Source organism: Spinacia oleracea, chromosome 6 (genome assembly GCF_020520425.1).
Source record: "Spinacia oleracea cultivar Varoflay chromosome 6, BTI_SOV_V1, whole genome shotgun sequence".
In the NCBI taxonomy this organism is placed as follows: domain Eukaryota; kingdom Viridiplantae; phylum Streptophyta; class Magnoliopsida; order Caryophyllales; family Amaranthaceae; genus Spinacia; species Spinacia oleracea.
Window position 1 is genome coordinate 86598428 of NC_079492.1, and position 27542 is coordinate 86625969.

Sequence of the window (27542 nt, forward strand, 5' to 3'; positions counted from 1 at the left end):
TACCACCAATCCCTGGAGGCTCATTATTCTCTTTGACTATTTCCACATCATTGGGAGCTATAAAGTTGATATGTGTCTGCACTGTTGAAACTGCTACTTGAGGTGGTGATGATCTCCTCGCTATTTTATTTTCAGGTTGAGAACCATCCCATTCAACGTACTTTATGCTTTCCAGGTTCCCATACCTTGCTTGTGGCTGCCTTAGTAGTTTTAACCACCCAGACCCTCTTCCTATGTTAACACACTGGTCTTCTGTGGCCCCATACCTTTCCATAAATTTGGGTTACTTCTATTCTATAATTTTCTCTACTTATATTTCTGTTTCTCGTCTTTCTGTTATCTGGTTAGGTTTCATTCATAAAGCTTCTTTTTTTATTTGCTATAAAAGTGTATATATGAATTATCTTCCAACATTGTGAACTCAATTACTTATGAACCTTAGACTATACTCAGACATTGAATAATTGTTGTTTGTTCTTGATTAAGCTATACATTTTGGCTTGCAAATGTAATTAGCTTGAAGTTGTATGAATTCAGATATTTCAGTTCCGAAATATCAGATTAATAATTATCTAATTCTCCACTTGCATACTTATTTTGATTAATAATTAGTCATGCGTGATTACCTCAGTTGTTTTCGTGGTTGCTTATACTGTATCCGTTTCAGATGGAGTACTACTTTAGTTTAAAAGATTCAGAACCAGCCAAAGAGAGACTTAGTAATGCTGTTAACTACATAGTTTTCTTTTGTGTAGTTTGTGTTTGCTTGCTTGATGGTTTTGCTTGATGATCCTCTATATCGGTAGAGTGTTTAATGGGAAAAAGAGAGCTAGAAGAGTATAAATCCAGTCTTAATTAATAAGAAGTAGGTGTCAATTTGTGATGGGTGGAAATATCTATTATCTAGTTAGTTAAGTGTGCAGTTTTCTTTTTGTCAAATCCAACTCTTGATTTAATCTTTAGGTTATAGCTACAAAGATCTTTCTGTCACCTAGTATTTTCAGAAGAAGATAAGTTTTAATATTATGATCTTGGAAAAAAGACTTTCTAACCGATTGAGTTGTGCTGATGCAGTGGATGTGTTGAAAAATCTCAAGAAATAATGGAAAAACACGCCGCCCAACTGGACCAGACATGATCCATGTGGTGAAAAATGGGATGGCATTTCCTGCAACGGCTCGCATGTGACTGATATGTTAGTCTGCTAATAAAGTGTGCTTCTACAACTTACAATCAATCAGTCTCAGTCGATTTCTTAATAGTTTTAATTTTGCTAACGGCTTTTACCTTTATATTGCAGCTTATTATCAGGTATAAATCTGACAGGTCTATTGCCTGAAGAAATTGTGTCCTTGTCTAAGCTGCAGAGACCGTAAGTTGTACTAATATAACGTTGCTATTGAAAGATCCATTCTCTGTCTTATGCACTCCTTGGGGATTCACATCATTTTTTGCTGCTCCTCTTTCCAAGTTTCTTTCTAATATGCGTTCATGATTCATTTTGTGGCTGCCTGGATGGAAGGACATGGTAGTTTTTATTTTGTTTTTATCCCTCCTTTTGTACATGTGACTCCGCTGTGATGTCCAGATGGTGGTATTCTTATATTTCTTGTCATTCTTCTCTACAACTTTGATGATACTTAGCTGATAAAATTATGTTCGTGTAGTTGCTGACATATTTCTCTGGAGGGACGAGATGGAAACATTTAATTACTTGTTTTCTTATGACGTGTGGTTTGTTCTACTGGTTTTTTCTTAGTGGACGGACATTCATCTCATCTACTGCATGGCTCCTGTTGCTGGCCACATTTTCTCTCATTTTAAATAGCATTCTTCCAGTTAACATGTAAGTATCGACATGTTGCAATCTCTTGCAGGTTTGTGCTCGAGATATGGTACCTATGGAGTCGTTTATTTCTTCCACATGTAGGGTATCTGATTCCCTTTTTATCTAACTTTGACTTGGATGAATGCAGTGCCGGTGTTTGTATTCACATAATTCTTTATCTATGAGCAATATGAAGATGAACTTGATCGACTTTTTAGCATGGTTGCTATTGTTGCAAAGAGTTTATTAACATTGTTGCTAAGAAGTTTTCCACCATCCATTATCTCATTATTTTCTGCTATTGATGATTCCGGTGAAGTACAAACACGACTTGCTGTAAAGGAATGTGGATTCCTTTGAACCCTTGTGTTCGCTTACTATATGATCTGCCGATATTTGATCATCAGAGAGGCAAAGCTACGATAATTATGAGAATCAACCAGGTTTTCTCCAAACTTGACTCCGAGGAGTTGATAGCGTGTATTTGAAGGATGTCTCTGATTTGGCAGCCATTACAAATACTTTCACTCCACTTTCAGTGTGGTTATACATAAATAAGTATAATTTGGGTGATGTATCCTTGTTGATCGACAAAATTGTGTGTATCAATTAGATGGTGTATATCAGTGGTTTGTTCCATCTGTTAATATGTTAGGAGCAAAGTCTTACTTTGTTATTTTTACAAATGATTGTAATATAATCGACTTTTAAATTTACAATTATATATTATTAAATTAATTATCTATATAATTGGATACTTTTTAGTGATATATAGAGGTTAACTAGTGTCGTGGTTGAATTGTATAATATATGTAGTAGGAAATCATTTATATAACAAATTTCTAGATCAAGTGCGGCTAATTTTTATGTTTGTGCTGCCATTTCTATGTCAAGTGCGGGCTCATTTTCAAATTTGGCAGCACCAAATATGTCAAGTGCGGGCTCATTTTCAAAATTGGCAGCACCAAATATGTCAAGTGCGGGCACATATTCTAAAATTGGCAGCACAAAATATGTCAAGTGCGGGCTCATTTTCCAAATTGGCAGCACTTGATGTTTCAAGTGCTGCCAATATTTTGGCAGCACTTGAGAAACATCAAGTGCGGGCAGGCCATGTGCTGCACATGTAAAAGCCCGCACTAAACCCCTTAAAATGAGCCCGCACTTGAGGTTTTTTCCTTGGTCCAAGTATACATTTAATGTTAAGTCTAATAAATGCGGTTCAGTATTAATCAACAAGTTAATAATTCAGTGAGATCAAGTGAATTGTATGCCTAGCTAGAGGCCGCTTCAGTTCAAGTGGAATTAATGATATTAATCCACAATTTACTCTTGACTGAACCAGTAGGGTCACACAAATAATACGTAAATGGATCAAGTATTTAATGGCATTAAATACTCCATCCATGGATATTCGGAATCGACGGATCTTGGTTTCAGTGGGAGCTAAGATCGTCAAAGGCAAATAATGAATACTCCGGAAACGATGATATTGCCGGAAACGGAAATATGGATCGTATCGGAAATATAAATATTATCCAAGTCGAAGATGTTGCCGGAAACGGAAACATGGTACGTATCGGAAAATATTATCGGAAATGGAAATATTGTCGGAATCTGAAATATTGCCGGTAACGGAAATATTGTCGGAATCAGAAATGTTATTGGAATCGGAAAATAATTCCGGAAACGGAAATATTAAATATTTATTCGAAACGGAAATTAATTCCGGAATCGGAAATATTAAATATTATTCGTATCGGATATAAATTCCGGAATCGGGTAATTAATCGGAAGCGCGTCGTACGAATTAGCATCGGACGAGACTTGCTAGACGAAGGCCCAACACGATGAAGGAAATAATGCCATGGTCCAAGTATGCATATAATATTAAGTCTAATAAATGCGGTTCAGTATTAATGAACAAGTTAATAAATTCAGTGAGATCAAGTGAGCTGAATGCCTAGCTAGAGGCCGCTTCAGTTCAAGTGGAATTAATTATATTAATCCACAACTTACTCTTGACTGAACCCGTAGGGTCACACAAATAGTACGTAAACGGATCAAGTATTTAATGGCATTAAATACTCCATCTATGGATATTCGGAATCGACGGATCTTGGTTCCAGTGGGAGCTGAGATCGTCAAAGGCAGGAAATGAATACTCCGGAAACGATGATATTGCCGGAAACGGTAATATGGATCGTATCAGAAATATAAATATTATCCAAGTCGTAGATGTTTCCGGAAACGGAAACATGGTACGTATCGGAAAATATTATCGGAAATGGAAATATTGCCGGAATCGGAAATATTGCCGGAAACGGAAATATTGTCACAATCGGAAATATTATCGGTATCGGAAAATAATCCCGGAAACGGAAATATTAAATATTTGTTCGAAACAGAAATTAATTCCGGAATCGAAAATATTAAATATTGTTCGTATCGGAAATGAATTCCGGAATCAGAAAATTAATCGGAAGCGCATCGTACGAATTAGCATCGGACGAGCTTGCTAGACGAAGGCCCAGCACGAAGCCAGGCCCGCGTCCAGCAAGCCAGCGCGCCACACGAACAGCCAAGGCAACGCCAGCCCCAGCGCAAGGCCAGGCCCAGCAGGCCGTGGTTGCGCGCGCAGCTGCGAGCAGTGGGATGCGAGCAATGCTGCTGCGCTCTTGGGGCTTGTAGCTCACGTGGGCCGAGCGGCCGTGTGGGATGTGCGCGGGCATGGCCTGCACGCTTGCGGGTCATGCTCGTGTAGAGTTTGTGTTCACATACGAAACCTAAAGTGTATTGAATTTGTTTAATGATTAAATTCCTAATCCTAAAAGATAAATTAATTAAATAAGAGTTCTACTAGGATTCTAATTTAATTAATTCGTATCCTAGTAGGATTCGATTACTTATTCCATGGCCTATAAATATGAGTTAAGGGTTCATAATTTATAGAGATAATTTCAAGTATTCAAACAATAAAAAGCTAAGATTTTTAAGTAGAAAAATCAGCCATATTCTTGCCTTATTAGCCGAAAATATATAGTACCTTAAGGGCGATTCTAGTTGGTCAATCTTAAGGCGGATCCGGACATGCTGTGGACTATCTACGGAGGGAAGACACTTGGAGTCCTAAAGAATTGTTCTTGTTCGGTTCGGGCGCAGCTAGGGAGGACACGCTACAAAGTGTATGCATCTGAATTATGCTAAATGATTATGTGTAAATAATATGTTTCCTAGCTTTATGGTTTTTCCGCATGATTTATGTTTATTCATATGTATCATAACCTAACAGTGGTATCAGAGCCTCTTATTATTTTCATAATCTAAATTGCATGAACATGGTTAAATTTTACAAATTTGCAAAGCATTAAAGGGGTGATTAATTTTCGTAATTAATTGCAAATTGCGTTTATTTAATTATATGTACGCAGTTTTTTCGCCAGTTTCTTCGTTACTCATCCAAATCGAGTGATTTTTGTGTCAATTCCGCATGTAAAAGGCATTCTAAAATTTTGACAAAAATAGTGTTTTTCGGCCGAACCCGGAATTCCCAAATTCGAAGTCTAACTATGACTTTTCGTTAGTTTTTCGAACGCAAAAGTTTGTAAATTTAAGATGTTAAATTAAGTATTTGCGATTCTTGTTGATAAATCTTGAGTTTTTGATTGACCTACAGTATATGTTTAACAATTATGAATGCCTAGACTTGTTAATTATACAACCTAATTTGTAATTATGATTAATTTGTTGAAATTTGAATAATTTAGAATTGATTTGTTATCAATAATTAATTAATAATTTAATTAGGTATATCCATGATTAAAATCTACCATAAAAAATTGTTAATTTATGTTAAATTTTTAATTTTTATGACCTAGATTTGAATCTATGATTAATCGGAAATTAATTGATTAATAAATTTTCGATTTTTCGCCCTAAAATTATGAAATTAATATGATTTATTAATTTGTCATTAATTTTGAATTAAAAATTTTAAATTTTATATAACACGCCCATAAATCTTGCACGCACAAAGCAATGGACGCTACGTATTACCCTTAAAGGGTGTTGTATGGTGCGGGCATGCGACGACGAGCAAGGGAGCTCGTTGCCCATGCGGTACAATGCAGCGAGCAAGGGCCATGGCACACGAGCACAAGGCAGCACGCTGCCCTTGTGTCGAGTGTTGTGCGCACAATGGGCGAGTAGGCAAGGGCGATGGGCCAAGGCGCAAGCCAGCGGGCAGACGCGTGTGGGCAGCAAGCGTACTGCGCCACAGCGCGCGCTGCCACGCCCAGCGAAGCAAGCAGACGCGAAGCAACAGGCGCGACGAGTGAGCGGGCTGCGCGCAGTGTGGCATGTGCTTGCTGCGTTGCGTGTGGCCTGCTTGCGTGGTGTTGTACGATCGGTCGAGGGGCGTTAAGCCTCGTGCACTCGACAGGGCTTGGGCGCAAGCCCAAGTGCTCGTCGTGTTACGATTGAGTCGTTTAGAATTTTAATTTGAAATTTTCAGTTCGGAAATAATTTTAATTAATTTTAAAATTAATAATTTAAATTGTTTTCTCGGATTTTAATTTTGAATATTATAATTATTATAAATTTTTATTTATACTAATTATTTTACTAAAATTAAACCTTGAATTAATTTAAATTCATTTAATTCAACTGAAAATAAATTAAAGAGAATGGATTCAATTATAAATTTATATGAGCTTTAAATTTTAATTAAATTTGTATGTTTCCGGTTAGACTAGAAATACATTTCTATGTTTAAAATTAGTAAAGCATATGAATTTATTGGTTTAAGTGGGAGCAATTTTAGTCATAAACTCTTGATTAGGTCTACAAATCCTTTAAGGTTAAACAACTTGATTAGAATTAATAAGGATTAAATAATTGGTAGATTATTGGTGCCCTTGATTAATTGCTGCAAATATTTATGTGATGCATAACGTGTTTTACTAACCAGCTATGTGGGTCATTCATGATAATGAATGGGTGAATGGTATATATTGTATATGTACTGTTTTGCAGGTTATGAAGTGACTAGTATGGCCCAAATAGGATAGAAAATATGGTCTGCGTACCATTAATTTGAATGTAATTGGTCTAAAGCACCAAATTTGTTTTTCAATTCAAATATGGTCTGCGTACCATCAAATAGTTCTAATTAGTTTAATTATAGCTTATCCTATTTGAAGAAAATGGCGCCTCCCACGGTGAAATTCAAGACGAAGTTTTCAATCCATTTTCAAGACGGACTTTGAAGTTGAAGCTTCAAGATGAATTCGGGCCATACTAGATCACATTTATCTTATGCATGCTTTAAGTTATTTATTGTTTTTAAATATGTCTTAAATGTGCATGAGATCGAAGCTTGATTATGTTGCATGATTAAGGATTTTAGTTCACTTAAAATCTAACCAACATAGTAAGAGCCTTAATTTCCAAACTTAAAAATTGAGTTAAAAGGTGCCATACCAAAATAACACTTACTTGGATATCCTTTACATCGATATTAGTAATAGTTTTCCGCCATAGCGAGGTGTTACTTATCGATACTAAAGGGGTAAGGTACACAAATAATTGTGAATACATGTTAGTTTTGGTGAAACTCAACGATATAAGCAAGGAGTCCTTTTATGTCGTGGAAAAATCGATAGGTTTACCTAATAAGTTCTTAGACGTACCTATCAACCAAGAGTAGTTTCTAGACTATTAGCAAAAGGCTTTTGCTTACCTAAAAGATTTTAGAATTGAGTCTAAATACATAATGTGCTTAATTCTTCAATGGTTTTTAGGATCTTGGAATCATTTTATTCACACCTGCCGGAACAATAAATTCGAATAAAATGCTAATAACTTGTTTAAATTGCATGAATGCTTTAGTTTTCAAGTTATTACTCATGATAAATGTTTAGACTTTGCATGTTTCAATGTATGTTTTAATTATTATTTATAATTAAATATCTTGCACTGCAGTAAACCCTTTTAGAAAGGTAACAATAAATTTCCTCGATTGGTAATGAATCCAAGAACGATTCACGGAAATGAGAGAAAATGAGCAATTTAAAATGTACGTTTCTTTTAGTGACTTTTATGGTTGTTTTCGAATATCAAAGTCGAATGGCAAACCGATTGGTGCTTGTGAATTCAAAATACAATGTAGTTTTGAGATCATAAATCATTGAGTTTAAACGCTCAGCTTTACCAATGGTTAACAACCTAATATCTTTGTCCATTTAATTATCGAATGAGTCTAGTCCCTAGACATTCGAATAGATCGATGCTTAGAGAACTTTAGAAGCTTCTGGTAAGATCATCTAGTTGAAACAAATATTCAACATAAATAAAATGGTAAGAACTTTGTTGGAGTGACATTGGACATGTCTAAACAAAGTATAAAAGTCAACACTAGATAATTCAATCCTTAAGGCTATTAGAAAGGGTACAAGAAATAGGAAAACAAGGAACAAATGAAAGGAATTTACGATTCCGTTTCTACCTATAAGTTTATGTTTAAGAGAAGTGACCTAGCAATCAAACTTCCTTGGTATCATATACCTCTTGAGGTTCTTACTTCGGTAATAACTCAAATAATGGAAGCTAGGCTACACTAATGGCCTACAAGTGGGAAATGAAGCATGGCAATGCTACATTAGTTGTAGGGTCATCTAGTTTGTTTTAAGTCCTTTCAAGGCTGGAACTTAATGGCTATTTTGTTCCATAATCAGCATACCTAAATTTCTGCTTCAAACACAGAAAGACTCACATTCAAGAAAAACAAAAACAATGTTTGTTTGTTTGAATGAAATAGTCATTTACGGGTTGAGTCAATTTGCTTGATTAAAAACAAACAACTCTTTAACAATAAGAACTTTACTAGGTTCAAATCAATCTCTGGATTTGAGTTCCACTAATCTTTGGCATTGTTGCTTAGACCATATCAACAAGTTAACATTCAAAAGCTCTATTTTGATGGATTTTTTAAAGTTGATTGATTTCTAGATCAATTTAAGACAAGCAAGTCTTACTTGTTGAAAGTAACAAAAGACATGAACTATTGTTAGAACGCCTGACAATAGAATTCAAAGCTAAAGAAAGGTTTTATGACTTTATTATTTCACACAGATTTGAGTGAATATAGGTTCATTTACTCAATGTGATATAAGTTTGAATCTGTTTGGCTAGTTCAAAGATTCAGAAGTATAAAATCCACTTGGCAAGAAATCATAAAGATCTAGGTTAGATCATGTTGATGATTACTTAAGTCAAGAATGATCATCAATGATTGTGTGTAGTAAAATTCACAATCTAGCTCCATAAGATATGGCATATCTAAGTTGGAATGATCGAAGTCGATTAGTACTTGATTCGATCAATGATGGATCATAAAGACTTTTCCTATGATTTCTAAAACAAAATGCTCAACTACCACCAAACTAAACCAAATTCGTCAAAGCTATTGAAAAGTAATTTCAGAATATCTTTTCATAATTATATATCTAAAGAGTTGCTAAACTCAGTGGGAGCTTAGTGTTTGTTATTCAACAAACTAAGGACCAATACTAGATATATGTTTCATTGTGATTTATTCAAATGAGACACAAGGGTATTATTTCTACCACGAATTTTTGAGAACATAATGTTTGTTTGCTCGAAATAATGTCCTTTTGGAGATTCGTTTCCAAAATGACAAGTGGGAGAAAATAGACCTTGAAAGACTTCGAGGCGAACAACAAACATAAACGGACATTCTGGAGGCTTTTCGAAGTGCTTCAGAAAATCCGAACTTATTCTTTAAGGACATTAGAAGTGGCTTTTAAAGAATAGACATCTCTTAGAAGACTTTACAAGTGCTTCAAGGAGAACAGAATATTCAAAGGACTTTAAAGTGGCTGTTGATATTCTATTGTTTGATCGATGTTTCCCTAGTAGGCATAGATTTCAAGTCACTGAAACTATGAGATTCTTCTATTAGATAGTGAAGAAACATGGAGTTCAGATCACTATGCAATTCTTCTATTAGATAGTGAAGAAACCTACAACTTACAGTCAAACTATTCTCATGTAGATTAATGAGTTTGTGACTTGTAAGAAAGCTATGACGAAACCCAGATTCCCTAAAATGGTTAGAGGCCATATATAGACTCAAATGTTTTAAATGGTTAGAGGCCATAAAACATACTCAATGTTTTGATGACAAAATTGAAATTTTGTTGATTTGCAAGAATAGTTTCACACCTATTGGTTGCAAGTTTGTTTTAAGGATAAAAACCATCAAACATGAAATTGTGTTCACACACAAAGCTAGATTAGTTGCTAAAGGTTACAAGCAAATTCACGATGTGGATTGTGTTGAAACCTCATGCAAAATCGTAATGCTTAAGTCTATAATTCAAGCAATGATTGCATATTGGTACATATGGCAATTGGATGACAAAACATCTTCCTCGGTCAAATGTTGGAAGAAACTATGTACATGCTATGTCATAGGATTTGTGGATCCAAATAAATGCTTGAAAAGAAAAGCTAGTTTATAAAATCTAAGTACAGATTTAAGCAAGCAATTGGGAATTAGAAATGTATTTTAGTGAAGCTAATAAGCATTTTAGTTTCATAAAATATACATGATTCTTATAGATATATAAGAAGTTTAGTGGGAGTACATAAAACTTAATTGGTCCTATGTGTATCACACACATATCTCTCTATTGTGAAATAACATTCAAATGCTAATAACTTAGATTTGAAATTATTCATCAATGATGGACCATGGCGAAACTTAGTACATACTGGGTATTAAGATCTATTTACAAAGATCTTACAATATTGTTTTGGATTAAGTAATGGCATTTACTAAATCAAACACGAAGGACTCCATTAGGAGACATTCGACCCATATGAATAAATCTAAGTAAAGGATGTTTGAACTATGTATAAGCATTTACTAAGTTAAACATCAAAGAATCTAAGTAAGATTCTTAACCTATATTATATGTCAAAGAATTTAGCTGGATTCAGTATCTACTGAAATTGAATGAGCTAAAGTTACATGAATATAATTCAATTAGAAATTATTCTATGTATGATATAATATGTGGATCGCCAAGAATGTATCGTATGGCTTTAGGCATGACGAACACATACCAATCTCTATTGGTCTAAGTAAAGATCAACTAGATTGAGATCAAGAAAAACTTATGGTACTTGAAAAGGTACATAGGAACAGTTCTTGACTCAAGGAAATAAAGATATGATAAATATTGATGCTACACGCGTAAACACTGGCAAAGGATCAAGCAAGATTCCTTTGGAGTTATCCGTTGACAAAGACGAGCTAAAGAGCATCGTGTATTGAAATGGCAACATGGATTGGAGACCATGGGTTGTTGCGTGGGAAATTAAAATAATAATTTCTATGTTTTAAGATATAGTTGGAAAGTCTTCCGCATATCTGTGAACTGCTTGGATAAGTAAATCCAAACAAAGCATCACTAGCAACCTAAACAGTTGAAGTAAAAGGAATTATTGCCTAAGAAGCAATAAAACAGGGTTGTTTATGTTAAAGAGTTCTTCACTGAACTTGGGGAGATTACATGTCTGCTGACTTGATGGTTCTTCATTGCAAAATGCGTAGAACCACTATCGAAATAAGAAAGAATAGATCACATAATAAACAAACTCAAAAGATCTTATCATCATATCTCGAAGAACATTCGATGAAAAGGATATTAAGATTGGCAAAGCATGATAACTAAACCTATGTAACAAGTGAGAAGCAACACTCACATTGTAGCACTGGAAAACAAGCATAGCTTTGAATTCCATGAACTGTTTTAAAGATGGGTTTGGGGCCCATGGTTGTAAAACATTGGGGTTGAACATTTATCATATATGAAATATATTTTCATATTCCATTTAATCTTGGTTTAGTATTAAATGATGAGTCCCTTCAATTTGACGATATATTCGAGATAGACTGTCAGGACCAGTCCTGTGACTAAGAAATATCTATCAAGTGAACTTGAATGTCAGAAGTTGAAAATGGTCCCTGGTCGGAGTTTTCTATAAAGATGGACGCATAGAAAACGTTAGACGACTAGAATGCAAGATGACTAGTAGTTCTGTTTCTTGAATTATGTGGACATGGCAATGTCATAATCATTTGCATAGATACTTACTTTGGGAAGACTAGTATCGGACAGACCTATGAAACTTTACTGTAAGAGATGAAAATCTGTCATAAGTAAATTTCATTAAAATTATTAGACACTAAATCCTCAATACCTGAGTGATTTGAGATTACTTGTTTGAGAACTGGTTACTTTGACGTTGACCAACCGTCGCACCGTAAAAGGAGGCTATAAAGGCAACGCTCGGGTAATCACCTATCAAACAAGTCTAATCTCAAGATCGCAAGATTGGGATTGTTCTCCCATAAATCTGGATGAGATGCTTAAAAGTTGTACAAGGCCACTCGGAGAGCTAGAAACTGTAAAATGCATGGGCGTGCTCAGATGAATCATAGGCTATGAATATCTACTTATTTGATCAGTTGAACTTTGAAACCGAGAAACACCTCTGGACATAATAAGGATGACAACTCTTACCTTATGTTCAAAGAGCAAGCATCAAGTGACAAAGGAATTAGGAAATGCACACTTGTCCCTAAGGACAAGTGGGAGAATGAAGTGAAATAATTCCCTTGGTCCAAGTATGCTTTTAATGGTAAGTCTAATAAATGCGGTTCAATGTTAATTATACAAGTGAATAAGGCCCAGCAGGCCGTGGTTGCGCGCGCAGCTGCGAGCAGTGGGATGCGAGCAATGCTGCTGCGCTCTTGGGGCTTGTAGCTCACGTGGGCCGAGCGGCCGTGTGGGATGTGCGCGGGCATGGCCTGCACGCTTGCGGGTCATGCTCGTGTAGAGTTTGTGTTCACATACGAAACCTAAAGTGTATAGGATTTGTTTAATGATTAAATTCCTAATCCTAAAAGATAAATTAATTAAATAAGAGTTCTACTAGGATTCTAATTTAATTAATTCGTATCCTAGTAGGATGCGATTACTTATTCCATGGCCTATAAATATGAGTTAAGGGCTCATAATTTATAGAGATAATTTCAAGTATTCAAACAATAAAAAGCTAAGATTTTTAAGTAGAAAAATCAGCCATATTCTTGCCCTATTAGCCGAAAATATATAGTACCTTAAGGGCGATTCTAGTTGGTCAATCTTAAGGCGGATCCGGACGTGCTGTGGACTATCTACGGAGGGACGACACTTGGAGTCCTAAAGACTTGTTCTTGTTCGGTTCGGGCGCAGCTAGGGAGGGCACGCTACAAAGTGTATGCATCTGAATTATGCTAAATGATTATGTGTAAATAATATGTTTCCTGGCTTTATGATTTTTCCGCATGATTTATGTTTATTCATATGTATCATAAACTAACACACGAATCCAGGCTCGTGTCCAGCAAGCTAGCGCGCCACACAAGACAGCCAAGGCCACGCCAGGCCCAGCGCAAGGTCAGGCCCAGCAGGCCAAGGCTCGCGCGCGATGGGCTGCGAGCTGCGCAGCTCGCGTGGGCTGCGAGGCTCGCGTGGGCCGCAAGGCTTGCGTGGGCTAAGCGTCCGCAAGGGCGATGCTCGTATGCGTGTGTTTGTGTCCGATACAAATCCTAAATCTAATGGGATTCGTTCAATGATTAAATTCCTAATCCTAATAGATAAATTAGTTAATAAGAGTTTTAATAAAATTCTAATTAAGCTAATTAGTATCTTAGTAGGATTCCAATTCCTTTTCCATACCCCTATAAATATGTGGCCTTGGTTCACAATTTAAGGACGAGTTTCAAGTATTCAAAGTGACTTTTTGAGAGCAAAATTCAGTCATATTATTGCCCCATATCAGCCGAATATTACTAGTACCTTAAGGGCGATTCTAGTTGGTTAATCTTAAGTCGGATCCGGACATGCTGTGGACTATCTACGGAGGGACGACACTTTGAGTCCTAAAGACTTGTTCTTGTTCGGTTAGGGCGCAACTAGGGAGGGCACGCTACAAAGTGTATGCATTCTAAACTAATTAATTGGTTATGTCCAATTAATTTGAATCCTGGCATATAGGTTTTTCCGCATGATTTATGTTCATATGTATCATAATCTAACAGCAGGTCATGTATCAATTATCCCCGACACACGATTCACCAAACCTACCCACGACCCACCCAACCCGCTGAAGGAAATAATGCCCTTGGTCCAAGTTTGCATTTAATGCATTTAATGTTAAGTCTAATAAATGCGGTTCAGTATTAATTAAACAAGTTAATAATTCAGTGAGATCAAGTGAACTGAATGCCTAACTAGAGGTCACTTCAGTTCAAGTGGAGTTAATAATATAAATCCATAACTTACTCTTGACTGAACCCGTAGGGTCACACAAATAGTACGTGAACGGATCAAGTATTTAAGTGAATATATTATTCATTAAGTACTCTATTTATGATCATTCGAAAATGGCGGATCTCAGTTCCAGTGGGAGCTGAAATCGTCAAAAGGCAAAGTAAAGAATATTCCAGAAATGAAGATGTTGCCGGAAATGGAAACATGGTTCGTATCGGAAAATATTATCGGAAATAGAAATATTGCCGGAATCGGAAATATTGCCGGAAATGGAAATATTACTGGAATCGGATATATTGTCGGAATAGGAAATTATTTCCGAAATCGGAAATAAAAACAGAAACGTAAATATTTGTTCGAACAGGAAATAGATTCCGGAATCGTAAAATGAATCAGAAGCTCGACGAGCGACAAGCCGACAAGCAAGCCGGCTCATCGCTCGACAAGCAAAAGGCCGAGCGCACATCGCAAGGCATGAGGCCCAACGCCGACGCCGAGCACAAGGCTCAGCGCCAACACTAGGCCTAGTGCCCAGCAATGGTGCTGGCGTGTTATGCGATGGGCCACGACCAAGCAGCAGCAAGCAATGGGCCACGGCCAGCAACGAGCCTCGCTTGGGCCAAGCCAAGGAGCGCGCCAGCGTGGGCCTTCAAGGCTGCGTTGGTAGCGAGTCCTTGTGCGTCTAAGCCTTATCCGATTACTTAGTCGCCAAGTAACTTGGGAGTTAAGTTTAGTTTTCCTAGTCCTGCTAGAATTGGATTACTAGGAGTTTAATTATTCCTATAACTCTAATTGATTAAGAATTACAATCCTAATAAGATTGGTAATTTTTCTCCTAGTAGGATTTAAATTCCTTATTTCCTAGTCTATAAATATGAGGCTAGCCCTCATAATTTAACAACCCATATAACATATTCTTTACATAGATTGTGTTAAAGGGAGAATATAGTTTATAGCCTAACCCGAGTGTATTAAACCTTAGTAAGAATCCTAGTTGGTTAATCTAAGGCGGATCCGAACGTGTTGTCGAATTTTTACGGAGGGGCGACACTTGGATCTCTAAAGACTTGTTCTTGTTCGGTTCGGAAGCAGCTAGGGAAGGCACACATCACATTGTATGTAACCTAAATTATGCTAATTGACTATGTGGCAATTAATTTGGATTCCTGACTTTATGGTTTTTCCGCACGAATTATATTGTTTGTATTATTCATAACCTAACACCCGCCACGTTGGCCATCTCTACCAGACCCTAGTCATAAACCTTTAAAACCCATATCCTACACAGACCCTAAATTAGACCCACTAAAATTTTATTAAAAAATGATAAAAACATTTGTAAAGTAATTCGCAAAATCATCCTTACTCCTCTAACAATCAACCGACACTACACTCTCTCAAAGAAACTTCTAACATTGACATTGTTTGGTTGAGAACTTGAGATTTTATAATGTGTGAGCTAAGTATTTTAAATTGTAATGTGTATAAGAAAAGATTATAATAAAATTTGAAGACTACTTATTTATTTGTTTTAAAATGTCAAATTAATCTTTGGTCTTGTATTGTTTTTTTTTCGCATTACACATAATTGTATATAAAAAATAAGCTAGTAAAAGTTATAGAAAAAATAGGCAACTTGGACCTGCTCCAGACCCTAGGCCCTATCCATACCTTGCAGGACCCATAGAGCCCAAAAAAGGGTCTTTATAATTTTAGATCCTGTAAGGTAAAAGTAGGTTTATGTGTATAGATTAAAAAAATTAGGATCCCGATTCGGGTATTGCTAGACCTTACCCACTGTCATCCCTAACCCTGATTAGCTGAATGTACCCGACTTATTTTTCCATCTATTATGCCGCTTGTTTGGTAATCTCACATTAAGATAAACAAATGGTAAATTCTTGTATAAGACAGTTTTATCGGCTGTTTTTGTTAGTACTATATTTACTCCATAGTATTAATAAAAAAAAGTTAGTGAAGGAAATTTAACAGCTTTGACCGAAATATTTTATTACATTATCAAACAAAAGACCTACCATGTTATAAAATATACTTCCTCCGATTTTTAATACTCGCGATGTTTGTCACTTTTCACGCATGTCAATGCACAACTTTGATTATTAATATCTTTAGTTCTTTTTAAGTAAAAATATTAAAAAAAATGATAGTTTGGAAATACACATTGAGAAGAATCTAGCAACATCTTACATTACTATATTTTATATTACTTATAAATCGCCAGTAATACTCAAAATAGAATATGTGAATAGTGTAAAAAGTCCAAACGTTGCGAATATTGAAGATCGTAGGAAGTATATTTTTAGATTAGTTCCCGTGCATGCACGTATATTCTAAAATTATTTAACAATTTTTTTAATACTTTGTAATATATTTTACTAAAATATTTCTCTCCCTAAAGTTACTGCATGATTAATAAATCTTGAACTTACTCATTTAATCATTCTATAGAGTATGCTATTTCCGCCCAACTACGCATTACGAGTTAAGAATTTAATTTGTTTGAGTTTTGTTCACGAAAAAACTTATTTTAATTTCGAGTTTGAGCTCGAGCTTGAACGAGTTAAAATTGGGTTTGATAAAATAAACGAGCCTTAAGTTACCTTTGAAACAAAAAATTTATAAATGCATGTGTCCATTTAATTTTGTTAACTTTTTCATATTTTTTTTACAATAATAACGTAGAAGATATAATAAAAATTTATGGTCAAATATTTATACGTAATGAAAAATTTGATTTTATTTAGAAGATATGTAAAGAAAATAAAGTGGTTATAAATGTCATATATTTTTTTCGAGCTAGAATAAATTTTAACGAGTTATATTTGAACATAATCATCTTATAAAAGAACTTAAACGAGTTGACCACAAACATTAACGAGCTGAACATAAAGTTGTTCGAGCTTGACTCGTTTACTTAACGAGCTTCAGATTTTTGTTCAAACTTATTCATTAACTTATCAAACGAGCTTTAACTGAGATTTTACCAAATTTGTTCGCAAGTAGTTCACGAACATATCAGTTTATTTGCACCAGTATATTGGAGTGGATAAAAGATTAAAAGCGTATCTTTCACTCTGACAAGAAGGGCAGTTTTGTCTCATTCCTCAAAATTTCCCAAAAAAATATAATATTACACAGTTTATTAAGTAGTAATAAATGGGTCATTAAGAACAAACAAAACCCCAAAAAAGCAACACTCTTGTGGCGCCGATTTCACGGCACTTGAATAAAATAAAAAAATTATACACAAATTCCCACCCAAAAATATGCTTATTTCCAACCTCTTTTTCTTTCTCCCTTGTTTGGCTCCCAATAAACTAGTGTACACACTTGAGCTTTAGCCTTGAGCATAGAACCCTGACTCATTTAGCCACCCTACCACCTCCATTCCCCAAACACTCCCTTAAGTTTCTCGCTTCCTCTCTCCTCACATCAAGAATCCAAGACAAACATGTAGTAAAAATCTACATTTCAAAACTCAAAAGTCATAAAATATTTCCTTTTCTTCTCTTAAATCACTAGAATTTGTTCACCATTGTCAACTCAAAGTTCAGGCCTCGCCATTTCCGGTAAGAAGCTCTTGCGTTATCCTCGTTAGATTCAGTAAAAATAAGTTCACTTTGGCAAAGAGTTTATCTCTCTATTCAAGTTTAATTTTTGGTAAACCTACAGTAGTTAGTAGTAGTAGTAGACTAGTAGTTGTTGTTGTTGTTGTTGTTGTTGTTGTTGTTGTTGTTGTTTTGCACATGCACTCAGTGCAACAACACATTTGTGTAAAGTTTAAGCATGAAAGAGATAAGCATGGTCGCCTTGTAAAAGCTCTCATATTTAATTTGGAATTTCAAGGTTGAAGAATTGATGGAGACTTTCAAATTTGCATTATTCCATATTTTAACAGTTTCAATGATTTGGTTAGTATCAGTTTCAAGCTTGTCACCAGATGGGCAAGCATTACTGTCTCTTCTATCAGCTGCAGACCCAGTTTCAAAATCATCTTCTGCAGTATTATCAACATGGGAGCCTTCCTCTGCAACACCATGTTCATGGGAAGGCATCACTTGTTCACCACAACAAACTGTCATTTCTCTCTCTCTCCCAAACATCTTCCTTAACCTGTCTTCTATCCCACTCCATCTCTCCTCCCTTGCCTCGCTGCAACTCCTCAACCTGTCCACCACCAACATCTCCGGTTCCATCCCTCCATCTTTCGGCCTCTTTTCGCATCTTCGTCTCCTCGACCTCTCCGATAATAATCTCTCTGGCTCCATCCCTAAAGAACTTGGGAAACTGTCTTCTCTCCAGTTTCTTTACTTGAATTCCAACAAGCTTTCTGGTAAAGTCCCACCTCAGCTTTCTAACCTCACCTCTTTGCAAGTACTTTGCCTACAAGATAACCTTCTCAATGGGTCAATACCTTCTCAGTTGGCTTCTTTAATGTCACTTCAGCAGTTTAGGTTAGGGGGTAACCCTTATTTAACAGGACAGATTCCTCATCAGTTAGGTCTACTTGCTAATCTCACCACATTTGGGGTTGCTGCAACTGGTTTATCAGGTGTCTTGCCCTCTGCATTTGGGAACCTTGTCAACTTAGAGACCCTTGCTGTGTATGACACTGACATTTCGGGGTCCATTCCACCTGAGCTGGGTTCGTGTTTACAGCTCACTAATTTGTATTTGCATATGAATAAGATGACGGGTAATATTCCCCCTCAGTTGGGGAGGCTCTGGAAGCTCACTAGCTTACTTCTGTGGGGGAATTCTCTGACTGGAAGTATTCCGGCTGAGCTATCCAACTGTTCAGCATTGGTTGTGCTTGATTTATCGGCAAACAATCTGTCTGGGGAGATTCCTGCTGATTTGGGGAAGTTGCTACTGTTACAGCAGCTTCATCTGTCTGACAATTCACTTTCAGGTTCAATTCCCTCGGAGATGAGCAACTGCACTAGTCTGACTACTCTGCAGTTGGATAAGAACCAACTCACAGGCTCAATTCCTCCGCAGATTGGTGATCTTAAGTACTTGCAGAGCTTCTTCTTGTGGGGGAACTCGGTATCTGGGACTATTCCAGCTGAGTTTGGTAATTGCAGTGAACTTTACACACTTGATCTTTCCAGGAATAAGCTCACTGGTTTGATCCCAGAGGAGATATTCAGGTTGAAGAAACTCAGCAAGCTTATGTTGCTTGGGAATTCATTGATTGGTGGTTTGTCTCCAGGTGTTGCAAATTGTGAGTCTTTGGTGAGATTGAGGCTCGGAGAAAATCAGCTTTCTGGGCAGATTCCAAAAGAGATAGGACAGTTGCAGAATCTTGTGTTTCTTGACTTGTACATGAATCATTTTTCTGGTGGTATTCCTCATGAGATTGGTAATATCACTGTGCTTGAGCTGCTTGATTTACACAATAATCATCTGACAGGAGAGATTCCGGCTGAATTGGGAGAGCTAGTAAACCTTGAGCAGCTTGATCTAAGTAGAAACAGCTTCTCAGGAAAAGTTCCTGTGAGTTTTGGGAATTTCAGCTACCTGGATAAACTCGTCCTTAACAACAATTTATTATCAGGGCAAATTCCGAAATCTATCAGAAACTTGCAGAAGCTTACACTACTGGATTTGAGCTTCAATAACATCTCAGGAACAATCCCACCTGAAATCGGCTACTTGACAAGCTTATCCATTAGCTTGGACTTAAGTTATAATGCTTTAAGTGGTCAAATACCTGAGCCAATATCTAGTTTGACACAACTACAATCTCTAGATCTTTCTCATAACATGCTTTATGGGAAAATCGTCATCCTTGGTTTTTTGACAAGCCTCACTTCCTTGAATATCTCTTGCAACAACTTCTCAGGCCCGATTCCTGTTACCCCATTTTTCAAAACCTTAAGCTCAAATTCCTTCCTAGAGAATAAGAACCTTTGCCAATCTCTTGATGGTGTCTCATGCTCTTCGGGTATTTCGAGGAAAAACGGGTTGAAATCTGCCAAAACAGTTGCTCTGATATTTGTGATCCTGACATCAGTTACCATTGCACTTGCAGTCTCATGGATGGTTGTCACAAGAAACCGCAGGTACATAGTGCAGAATTCAGGTGGTAACTCTGCTGCTGCAGCAGGTCCAGATGATTTCTCCTATCCATGGACATTCATTCCTTTCCAAAAGTTCGGTTTCACTATTGACAACATATTAGAGTGTTTGAAAGATGAAAATATCATTGGGAAAGGGTGTTCAGGTGTTGTCTATAAGGCAGATATGCCCAGTGGAGAGCTGATTGCTGTTAAAAAACTGTGGAAAACAAAGAAAGAAGATGAAGTAATAGATTCTTTTACTGCAGAAATCCAGATTCTTGGGCATATTCGACATCGAAATATTGTAAAGCTCTTGGGTTATTGTTCAAATAAGAAAGTGAAGCTATTGCTATATAATTTTGTTTCAAATGGGAATTTGCAGCAGTTGTTACAGAATAACAGGAACTTGGACTGGGAAACAAGGTACAAGATTGCTGTTGGATCAGCTCAAGGTCTTGCTTATCTTCATCACGATTGTGTGCCGTCGATCATCCACAGAGATGTCAAGTGCAATAACATACTTTTGGATGCCAAGTGTGAAGCTTATCTCGCAGATTTTGGATTGGCTAAGCTCATGCATTCCCCTACCTATCACCACGCCATCTCTAAAGTTGCCGGATCTTATGGATATATAGCTCCAGGCAAGTTTTTTACATCTTTAGTTACTGATATTTTTCTAATTTAACTGATTGATTACAACACAGAATTCCTTAACAAACTACAGCATATTGTGCATGTTCTATATTTGGTGAAACCATTTTATTGAAAATTAACAAATCATAGTATTTTATTTGATAACAAATCATAGTGCTTGGGTTTTGATTTATAATTAATGATTTAACAGTTGGAGTCTAACAATGTGTACATAGTTGTGATATGGGTTGCAGAGTATGGTTACACCATGAACATAACAGAAAAGAGCGACGTATACAGTTATGGAGTAGTCCTTCTGGAAATCCTAAGCGGACGGAGTGCTATAGAAAACCAGGTGATGGGAGACGGACAACACATAGTTGAGTGGGTGAAGAAGAAAATGGGAAGCTTTGAACCAGCAGTATCAGTACTAGACGCTAAACTTCAAGGACTACCAGATCAATTGGTGCAAGAGATGCTTCAAACACTCGGCATTGCAATGTTCTGCGTCAACTCGGCACCATCAGAAAGGCCAACCATGAAGGAAGTAGTAGCCTTGCTTATGGAGGTCAAAACAACTCCTGAAGAATTGGGAAAAACTTCTCAACCTCTAATAAACCACCCTTCAATTCACAACTAATTCTTTTCTTTTCTTTTCTTTTCTTTTTTACCTTAACGTACTAGTCATTTTGAAACATATATGTGGTCATTATTTACCATTTCACATCATTTACCACATAGGCCAAGATTAGAATAACCTTAGCTACTTTGACTCTGAAGGTTGCTCAATCATGAAATATTTTTGTACAGCTTTCTAGGAACTACCAATGGTTGTTAAGTTCCTTCATGTTCTTCTGCTCTATATTCTATCTGTCTCCTTACCTTATCCATCACTACCATTTTTATACTCTCTCCGTCCCGAATTACTTTTTACATTTTCTATTTTCATATGTCCTAGATTAGCTTTTAAACTTCTATGAATTATTTTAATACCTTTATCTTTCTACTCTCAAAAAGTTAGGTCTCACACTCTTTCACGTTCAATTCAAAATATACTTCATTATCTTCTTTCATGTCTACTTTTCAATAAAATAATATGGAGTAACCACTATAGAGTATCTCCTATTCTCCTTTCCCATCTACTTTTATAAATAAAATAATATTTAATAATCAAACAATTTATCACCTAAAATCGTGTCCCTTGATAAGTGTCAAAATTAATATGGGACTGGAAATTATATGAATAATCATAAAGTATTTCCGCCTTTCTCGGTGGGAATAGTTTCTTTGAAAGATACTTCTTCCATTCTTTATTAAATGACACAATTGTACTTTTGGCACTATTCATATAATATACTTTGACCATCAATTGTGATTTATACTTAACAAAAAATATAGTCATGTGGGATCTTGTTATAATCGTCTCATCCTATAGATTTATAATATCAAACTTTTATAATTTTTAACCATTAATAATAAAATGTATTAATGGTTGAAATATTGCATTGGTAAACGTGACAAAAAAATTATGTCATTTAATAAAGAATGGAGGAAGTATTATTCTTGTTCGTTTAAATGAAAATTCGAGCGTAAATGAGGGTACCATAAAGAATACGTAGGTGATTGTTGCTACGGCGGAACTAGAGCTAAGCTAGAATTTTTTGTGTCCTTTACCCTCTTGTAAACTTTATGACCACAAGTAGCTTGAAATCCACTTTGCATATACTAGTAAAAGTTTCGAGATGCGTTCAGTAGTCGTATTTCTGTATAGAGGCAAAGCAAAAGTGTACAAAATCCACAATGTATGTAGAAATATCAGGGTGCTGTGTTGCAGATTAGGAGACAATTAAGAACAAACCACGATTAAGGCTCATTGTCCACATGACTTTTCAATGGTCCCCTAAAGCACCCTTAAAGCTATCATTATACTTGTCATGTTTCACTTACTCCATTTACCCCCTTGACTACTTCTTTTCAAAAGACTAAATTAAGGTCCCATTTAATATCGTTTTTTGTTTCAAATTTATTGAAAAAAAACAAAAATATAAAAACCACAAAAAGTAATTTCTAATTTTTTGTTGTCGGTTTTCAAAATCAATATGATTATTTTTAGTTCACCATTCAATCTAAATTATGTCACTTTCAAAATCATAAAATAAAAAACTGCAAACTATAAATTAAATTGTATTATTAATTATAATTTTCAATTTATCCAATTACTTACTTTTTTATTCTCCAACATCATTTGTTTTTTCTTCTTTGTTTAATTCAAAAGGAAAATCAATGGATAAAGAATCAAACGCTTAGCTTCTCAATAAAAAAATAACCCACCTAAATACCGGAGAATCTCACATCTCTTTAGATCTAATAGACATTTCGTTTTCAATTTCCACCAATTATCATTCCCTTTCTTCATTACAATAACTAATCCTTATTGCCAAACAGAGGAACGTCGATAATTTATGGTTTCCATGCTGCCAATTTCCACTATCAATACCAAGCTAGCACCCACGAACAACTCTAATTTGTATGAACCGTCAACTTCACTGATGAGCTACAAATAAATGCAATTATTAGCAACAGTATAATCTCAAAGCTTATCTGCAACGTTGATCAGTTGGTTAAAAAAAAGTTATGTACTCATCTATAGCCAATTGGGAGATTGACAAACATGACAAGTGCCTTTTTCACGTCCATTTTATACCATCACAAAAAAATTGAACATACCCAAATTAAACAAACTTCCAAAAGGAAAGGGAGCCTTCTACTTAAATTCTCAATCAACAAGCAACCGTTAACAGCCTACACCAGTTTTCTTATCCTACAAAGCTGTTAATCCTTGATTGAACCTTCGTTCCCTAATGTCCAATTCGCAATTGCCCACTCAGGCTGCAGACCTAAAATCTGTCAAATACGATGTGGCAGATGGACGCGATGTAATATTTAATTTGAGTACGAATTGAATTTGTAAGCCACTCTTTTAAAGCGTGCTTCAATGGAAGAATATGGAGAAAAAGAAAGGGGGGTGAGAGTGAAGGCTCTATTTTCCTTAACTTGAATAAAGATCGGGAAAAGATGGAAAACATAGGAATGCAAATGAATATATTTCCCATGTTTGGTTTAATTATTATGATGGAAAGGATCAAAGTAAAAACATCATTAAAATCCCACTTTTCTTTCCTCCGGAAATTGACAGAATTCGGATGGGAAGAATGTAATAAATCCTTGCATTTCTTTCTAAACCATCCACAATTAACTAAACAAACAAAGGAATCCATTCTGTTCCCATGAATTAACCCAAACATAGGATATACTAATTCCCTTCTTTTCTTTTCTCTTCCCTGCCTTTCCATTCCTTTGTTATCCACTATTGGAAAGATTTTGAAGGAAAAGGGAAGCACACTCCCTTCCTTCCTCTTCCCGTCCTCATCTTGCCTCCATAATGTAACTAAACATACTGTTTTCGTTGTAAAATATGTAAAAAAAAACGCTCCTTAAAAAAGCACCTAAAGCATGAAACACAGACAATTCAGAAATATAAACCAGACACAACAAGAGTAATGGCCTAAGTTTACATTTTCCCAGCCTTGCTTATCTAACACATGTTTGATGCAATTACTGTAACAATAGTCAACCCTGTTGGATAGAAGACTGGTACAGAATCATCATCTGTGGGAAGCGGAGCTAAAAAATGTTCGATAAATGTACAGATGAGAACAGGCGACAAGTTTCAGAAGAAGATTTTAACGAATTTTCAGCTACCATCCAGTTTATTTTGACTGATGGAGTTGAACTTTAAAAAATAGAACCAAACTGTACGGAGCTCAAGCATAACCTTATTTATCTACCTTGTTCTCAGGGTACACCTAGAGTTAGGTCAATCATGCACCCAAGAATGTCTCGCTGGCCATTTTAAGTTCTGCAAATAAGAAGAAGAAGAAAAAAGCGCCTATACAGTCCATTTGGAATGGTGTTCCAGCCTTTTCACTTGTTGGGCTTAGCTCCAATAACTAAACATCAAGGTATGATCATAACCTCCAAACAGTCCATTTGGAATGGTGAAAACAGGAATGAAGTGTAAAAATTGTGCTGGTTCCTGGTGGAATTAAAATTACTCAGATGGGTAGGAATGACAAGGATGGGTTGCCAAAAAAGTTTCAGGGAGTTGTTGGTACAATCTACTTAGAAAGACTTAGAATGACCAGAACCCGAGCTGACCGAACTGTTTCTATCCAATCTGTAGAAGACCTGCCAGATTAGTCAGAAACGACACTTTCAAGAGCAATTGATGATTTCAGCTGAGTTTCATGTGACTCGTTTGAATTGGAGTCTCAGCTAAAGCTATGGAGGTTCAGAAAACATAAAAGCTAAATGCAAACCTGAGAATGAGCTCATCTCATTTATTCCCCAAAATGCATGTATACTATTTATGTCACCAGTCATTGGCAATCTTCTAAGTAGTTCCTGATAGCAGTCAACTTAGTCTGTTGTAAGTACTAGTATAAGTTGGATGGCTCATAATGTGGTATGTTAACAATCCCTACGTCCTCCTTATTAACAAACATGAGCTCTCAAGACGTATACCTCTATTTGCAACAAACATCTCTAATAAATGATAAACCAATGTCAATCAAAGGGAACAAAAATTTAGAAAGCTTCCAAACAAAACATCAAAGCATAATCAAAGATATACTGCACACAACCCCTGTTCATATTCCACAACATTCTTTATTAAAACTGCAACATCAGAGATGAGGACATACAACAATTTCCTCAGCTACCAACATAACTACTTGGAATTTGCAATACACTCCATATAGCCAGCACTAAAATGATTATATCAATGAAATTAATCAACAACAAATCACTGAAAACAAAAAAGAAAACTCGAACCTCGGATAATCTAATCGTAATCAATCATCTAATTGCTGAAGCTCGGCCTTAAGCTGCTCAATCTTGAGCCCCATAGACCTCTGCAAGGCTCCTCTCTCCTCAACCTTTAACTTCCCCAATAAGCCTTCATACAAGTCCAGAACTTCCTTAACAGCAGTCCTAGCACACTCAGCTTCTTCATTGAAGTAAACAGTCTCTTTAGAATCCATAGCTGACTCGATTTCTTCCCTTGCTTCAGCAAATTTCAGGTTAATCTCGTCAACTATCTTGTTTTTGTCAAAATCTTCAGATGAATCTGCACGGTAAGTCCTGAATTGAGAGATTAAGGTTGATGGGTGATTGAAATAGGGGGAATTTGAAGTGGGGTTTGAAGTAACTGAGGGTGAACATGTGTGGGTAGAAATTGGTGCGAGTAATTTAAAGAGGAAGGTAGATGTGGGTTTCTTTGAGGAGATTAAAGGGTTTCTGCCAAGTAAAGTGTAGATTGAAAGTGATGATCTTTGATTCATTGTTTATGGTTCCAAAATCTATGGAGGAAGGAGAGAGGGAGAAGAATTGAAGAAGGGGGGAAGTGAGGAAGGGTGCTGTTCTTGTTTATTTTCCTCCTTTGGGAGTTTGGGGTCAGTCTTCACTTTTCAGGGCAAAGGGTTATAAACTTACAATAGGTCTTGCGCGCAATTTATTGTACACCAAGATAACTTTAACCCTTTTTTTTATAACTTTAACCTAATTTTGATTAACTTTTATATTAGTAAAAAAAATTAATAGATAAATATTTTGAAAGGTTAAATGATTGATTTTATACATTATTGAAGAAATAAGTTTTACTAAAATGAAAAAATTTATTACTTAAAAATAGATAACTTTTACATATATAAGCTTAACTTTTAAGCATTTTGTGTTAACTTTTACTTCGGTGTACAATATTTATTGTACACCCATTGTAAATAAGAATTTGTGATAGACTTATAGGGAGGTTTAGAAATGTTGGTGGAATGGTGCTGGTAATATTACTCCCTCTTTCCCTCGTGGGCTTGGACGTTTGGTCACATACTTTTATACAGTAACAGAATCAAAATGGTTAGGGGGGCGTTTAGTTCGAATGGGCCACAGGGACGAACCTCTAAACTAATATCGACGATTCGACGGGGGCCGAATTTGATTTTATCATCCATAAATTTTAATAGCATATATTCATAGCCTCCGTTTCAATTAAATATTTAAATAATTACACTTTTTTTTACGGGAAGATTTGATCACATTCATTCAATGGGGAAAGCTTTGTCAGAGATGACAAGGGGAGAACACCCACAAGGTGGTCTTCCATCCATACATTTTTTCTTCACTCATTGAGAGGGAAGAGCAAGCAATAGAGTGACCCACCATATTACATAACCGTTTTGAAAAGCCGAAAATACATAACGAAAGTTTAGAGGAAAAATTAATAATGTCATCCACCAAGACATGCACTACAAATCTTACTCGCTTGTTCGAGCCCAGCAGCTCCATCAATTGAAGACAGTCGGATTCAACTTCCACATTGCGGAAGCCAGCATTGTAGGCATAAGTGAGCACAAATTTAAGTGCCTTCGCCTCTGCCTGAAGGACAGTACAGTTAGCCTCATAGCTTCTACCTGCAGCCATCAACACACCACCAACTCTATCCCGCACAACCATAACGAAACCAATTCTCCC

At 36.1% G+C, this 27542-nt stretch overlaps 2 protein-coding genes across 4 annotated transcripts; one reads left to right on the forward strand and one right to left on the reverse strand.

Moving 5' to 3' along the window:
* The first annotated feature begins 17448 nt into the window (after positions 1-17448).
* Positions 17449-21816, forward strand: LOC110802712 (LRR receptor-like serine/threonine-protein kinase RGI5). 2 transcript variants are annotated; one of them, XM_056830977.1, is made up of 2 exons: positions 17449-20962; positions 21191-21816. In XM_056830977.1, exons 1-2 carry the CDS (start codon positions 18115-18117, stop codon positions 21592-21594), a joined length of 3252 nt encoding a protein of 1083 aa, XP_056686955.1. In that variant the 5' UTR covers positions 17449-18114; the 3' UTR covers positions 21595-21816. The 2 variants fall into 2 exon arrangements, with proteins under 2 accessions (XP_056686955.1, XP_021863858.1); XM_022008166.2 differs by having other exon boundaries at positions 17453-20962; positions 21209-21816.
* Positions 21817-23125: 1309 nt separating this feature from the next.
* On the reverse strand, positions 23126-26488 carry LOC110802713 (embryogenesis-like protein). 2 transcript variants are annotated; one of them, XM_022008169.2, is made up of 2 exons: positions 25848-26488; positions 23126-23500 (listed from the first exon to the last, which is right to left on the reverse strand). In XM_022008169.2, the coding sequence occupies exon 1, from the start codon at positions 26354-26356 to the stop codon at positions 25868-25870; it is 489 nt and encodes a 162-aa protein (XP_021863861.1). In that variant the 5' UTR covers positions 26357-26488; the 3' UTR covers positions 23126-23500; positions 25848-25867. The 2 variants fall into 2 exon arrangements, with proteins under 2 accessions (XP_021863861.1, XP_021863860.1); XM_022008168.2 differs by having other exon boundaries at positions 23126-23508.
* Between the last annotated feature and the right edge of the window lie 1054 nt (positions 26489-27542).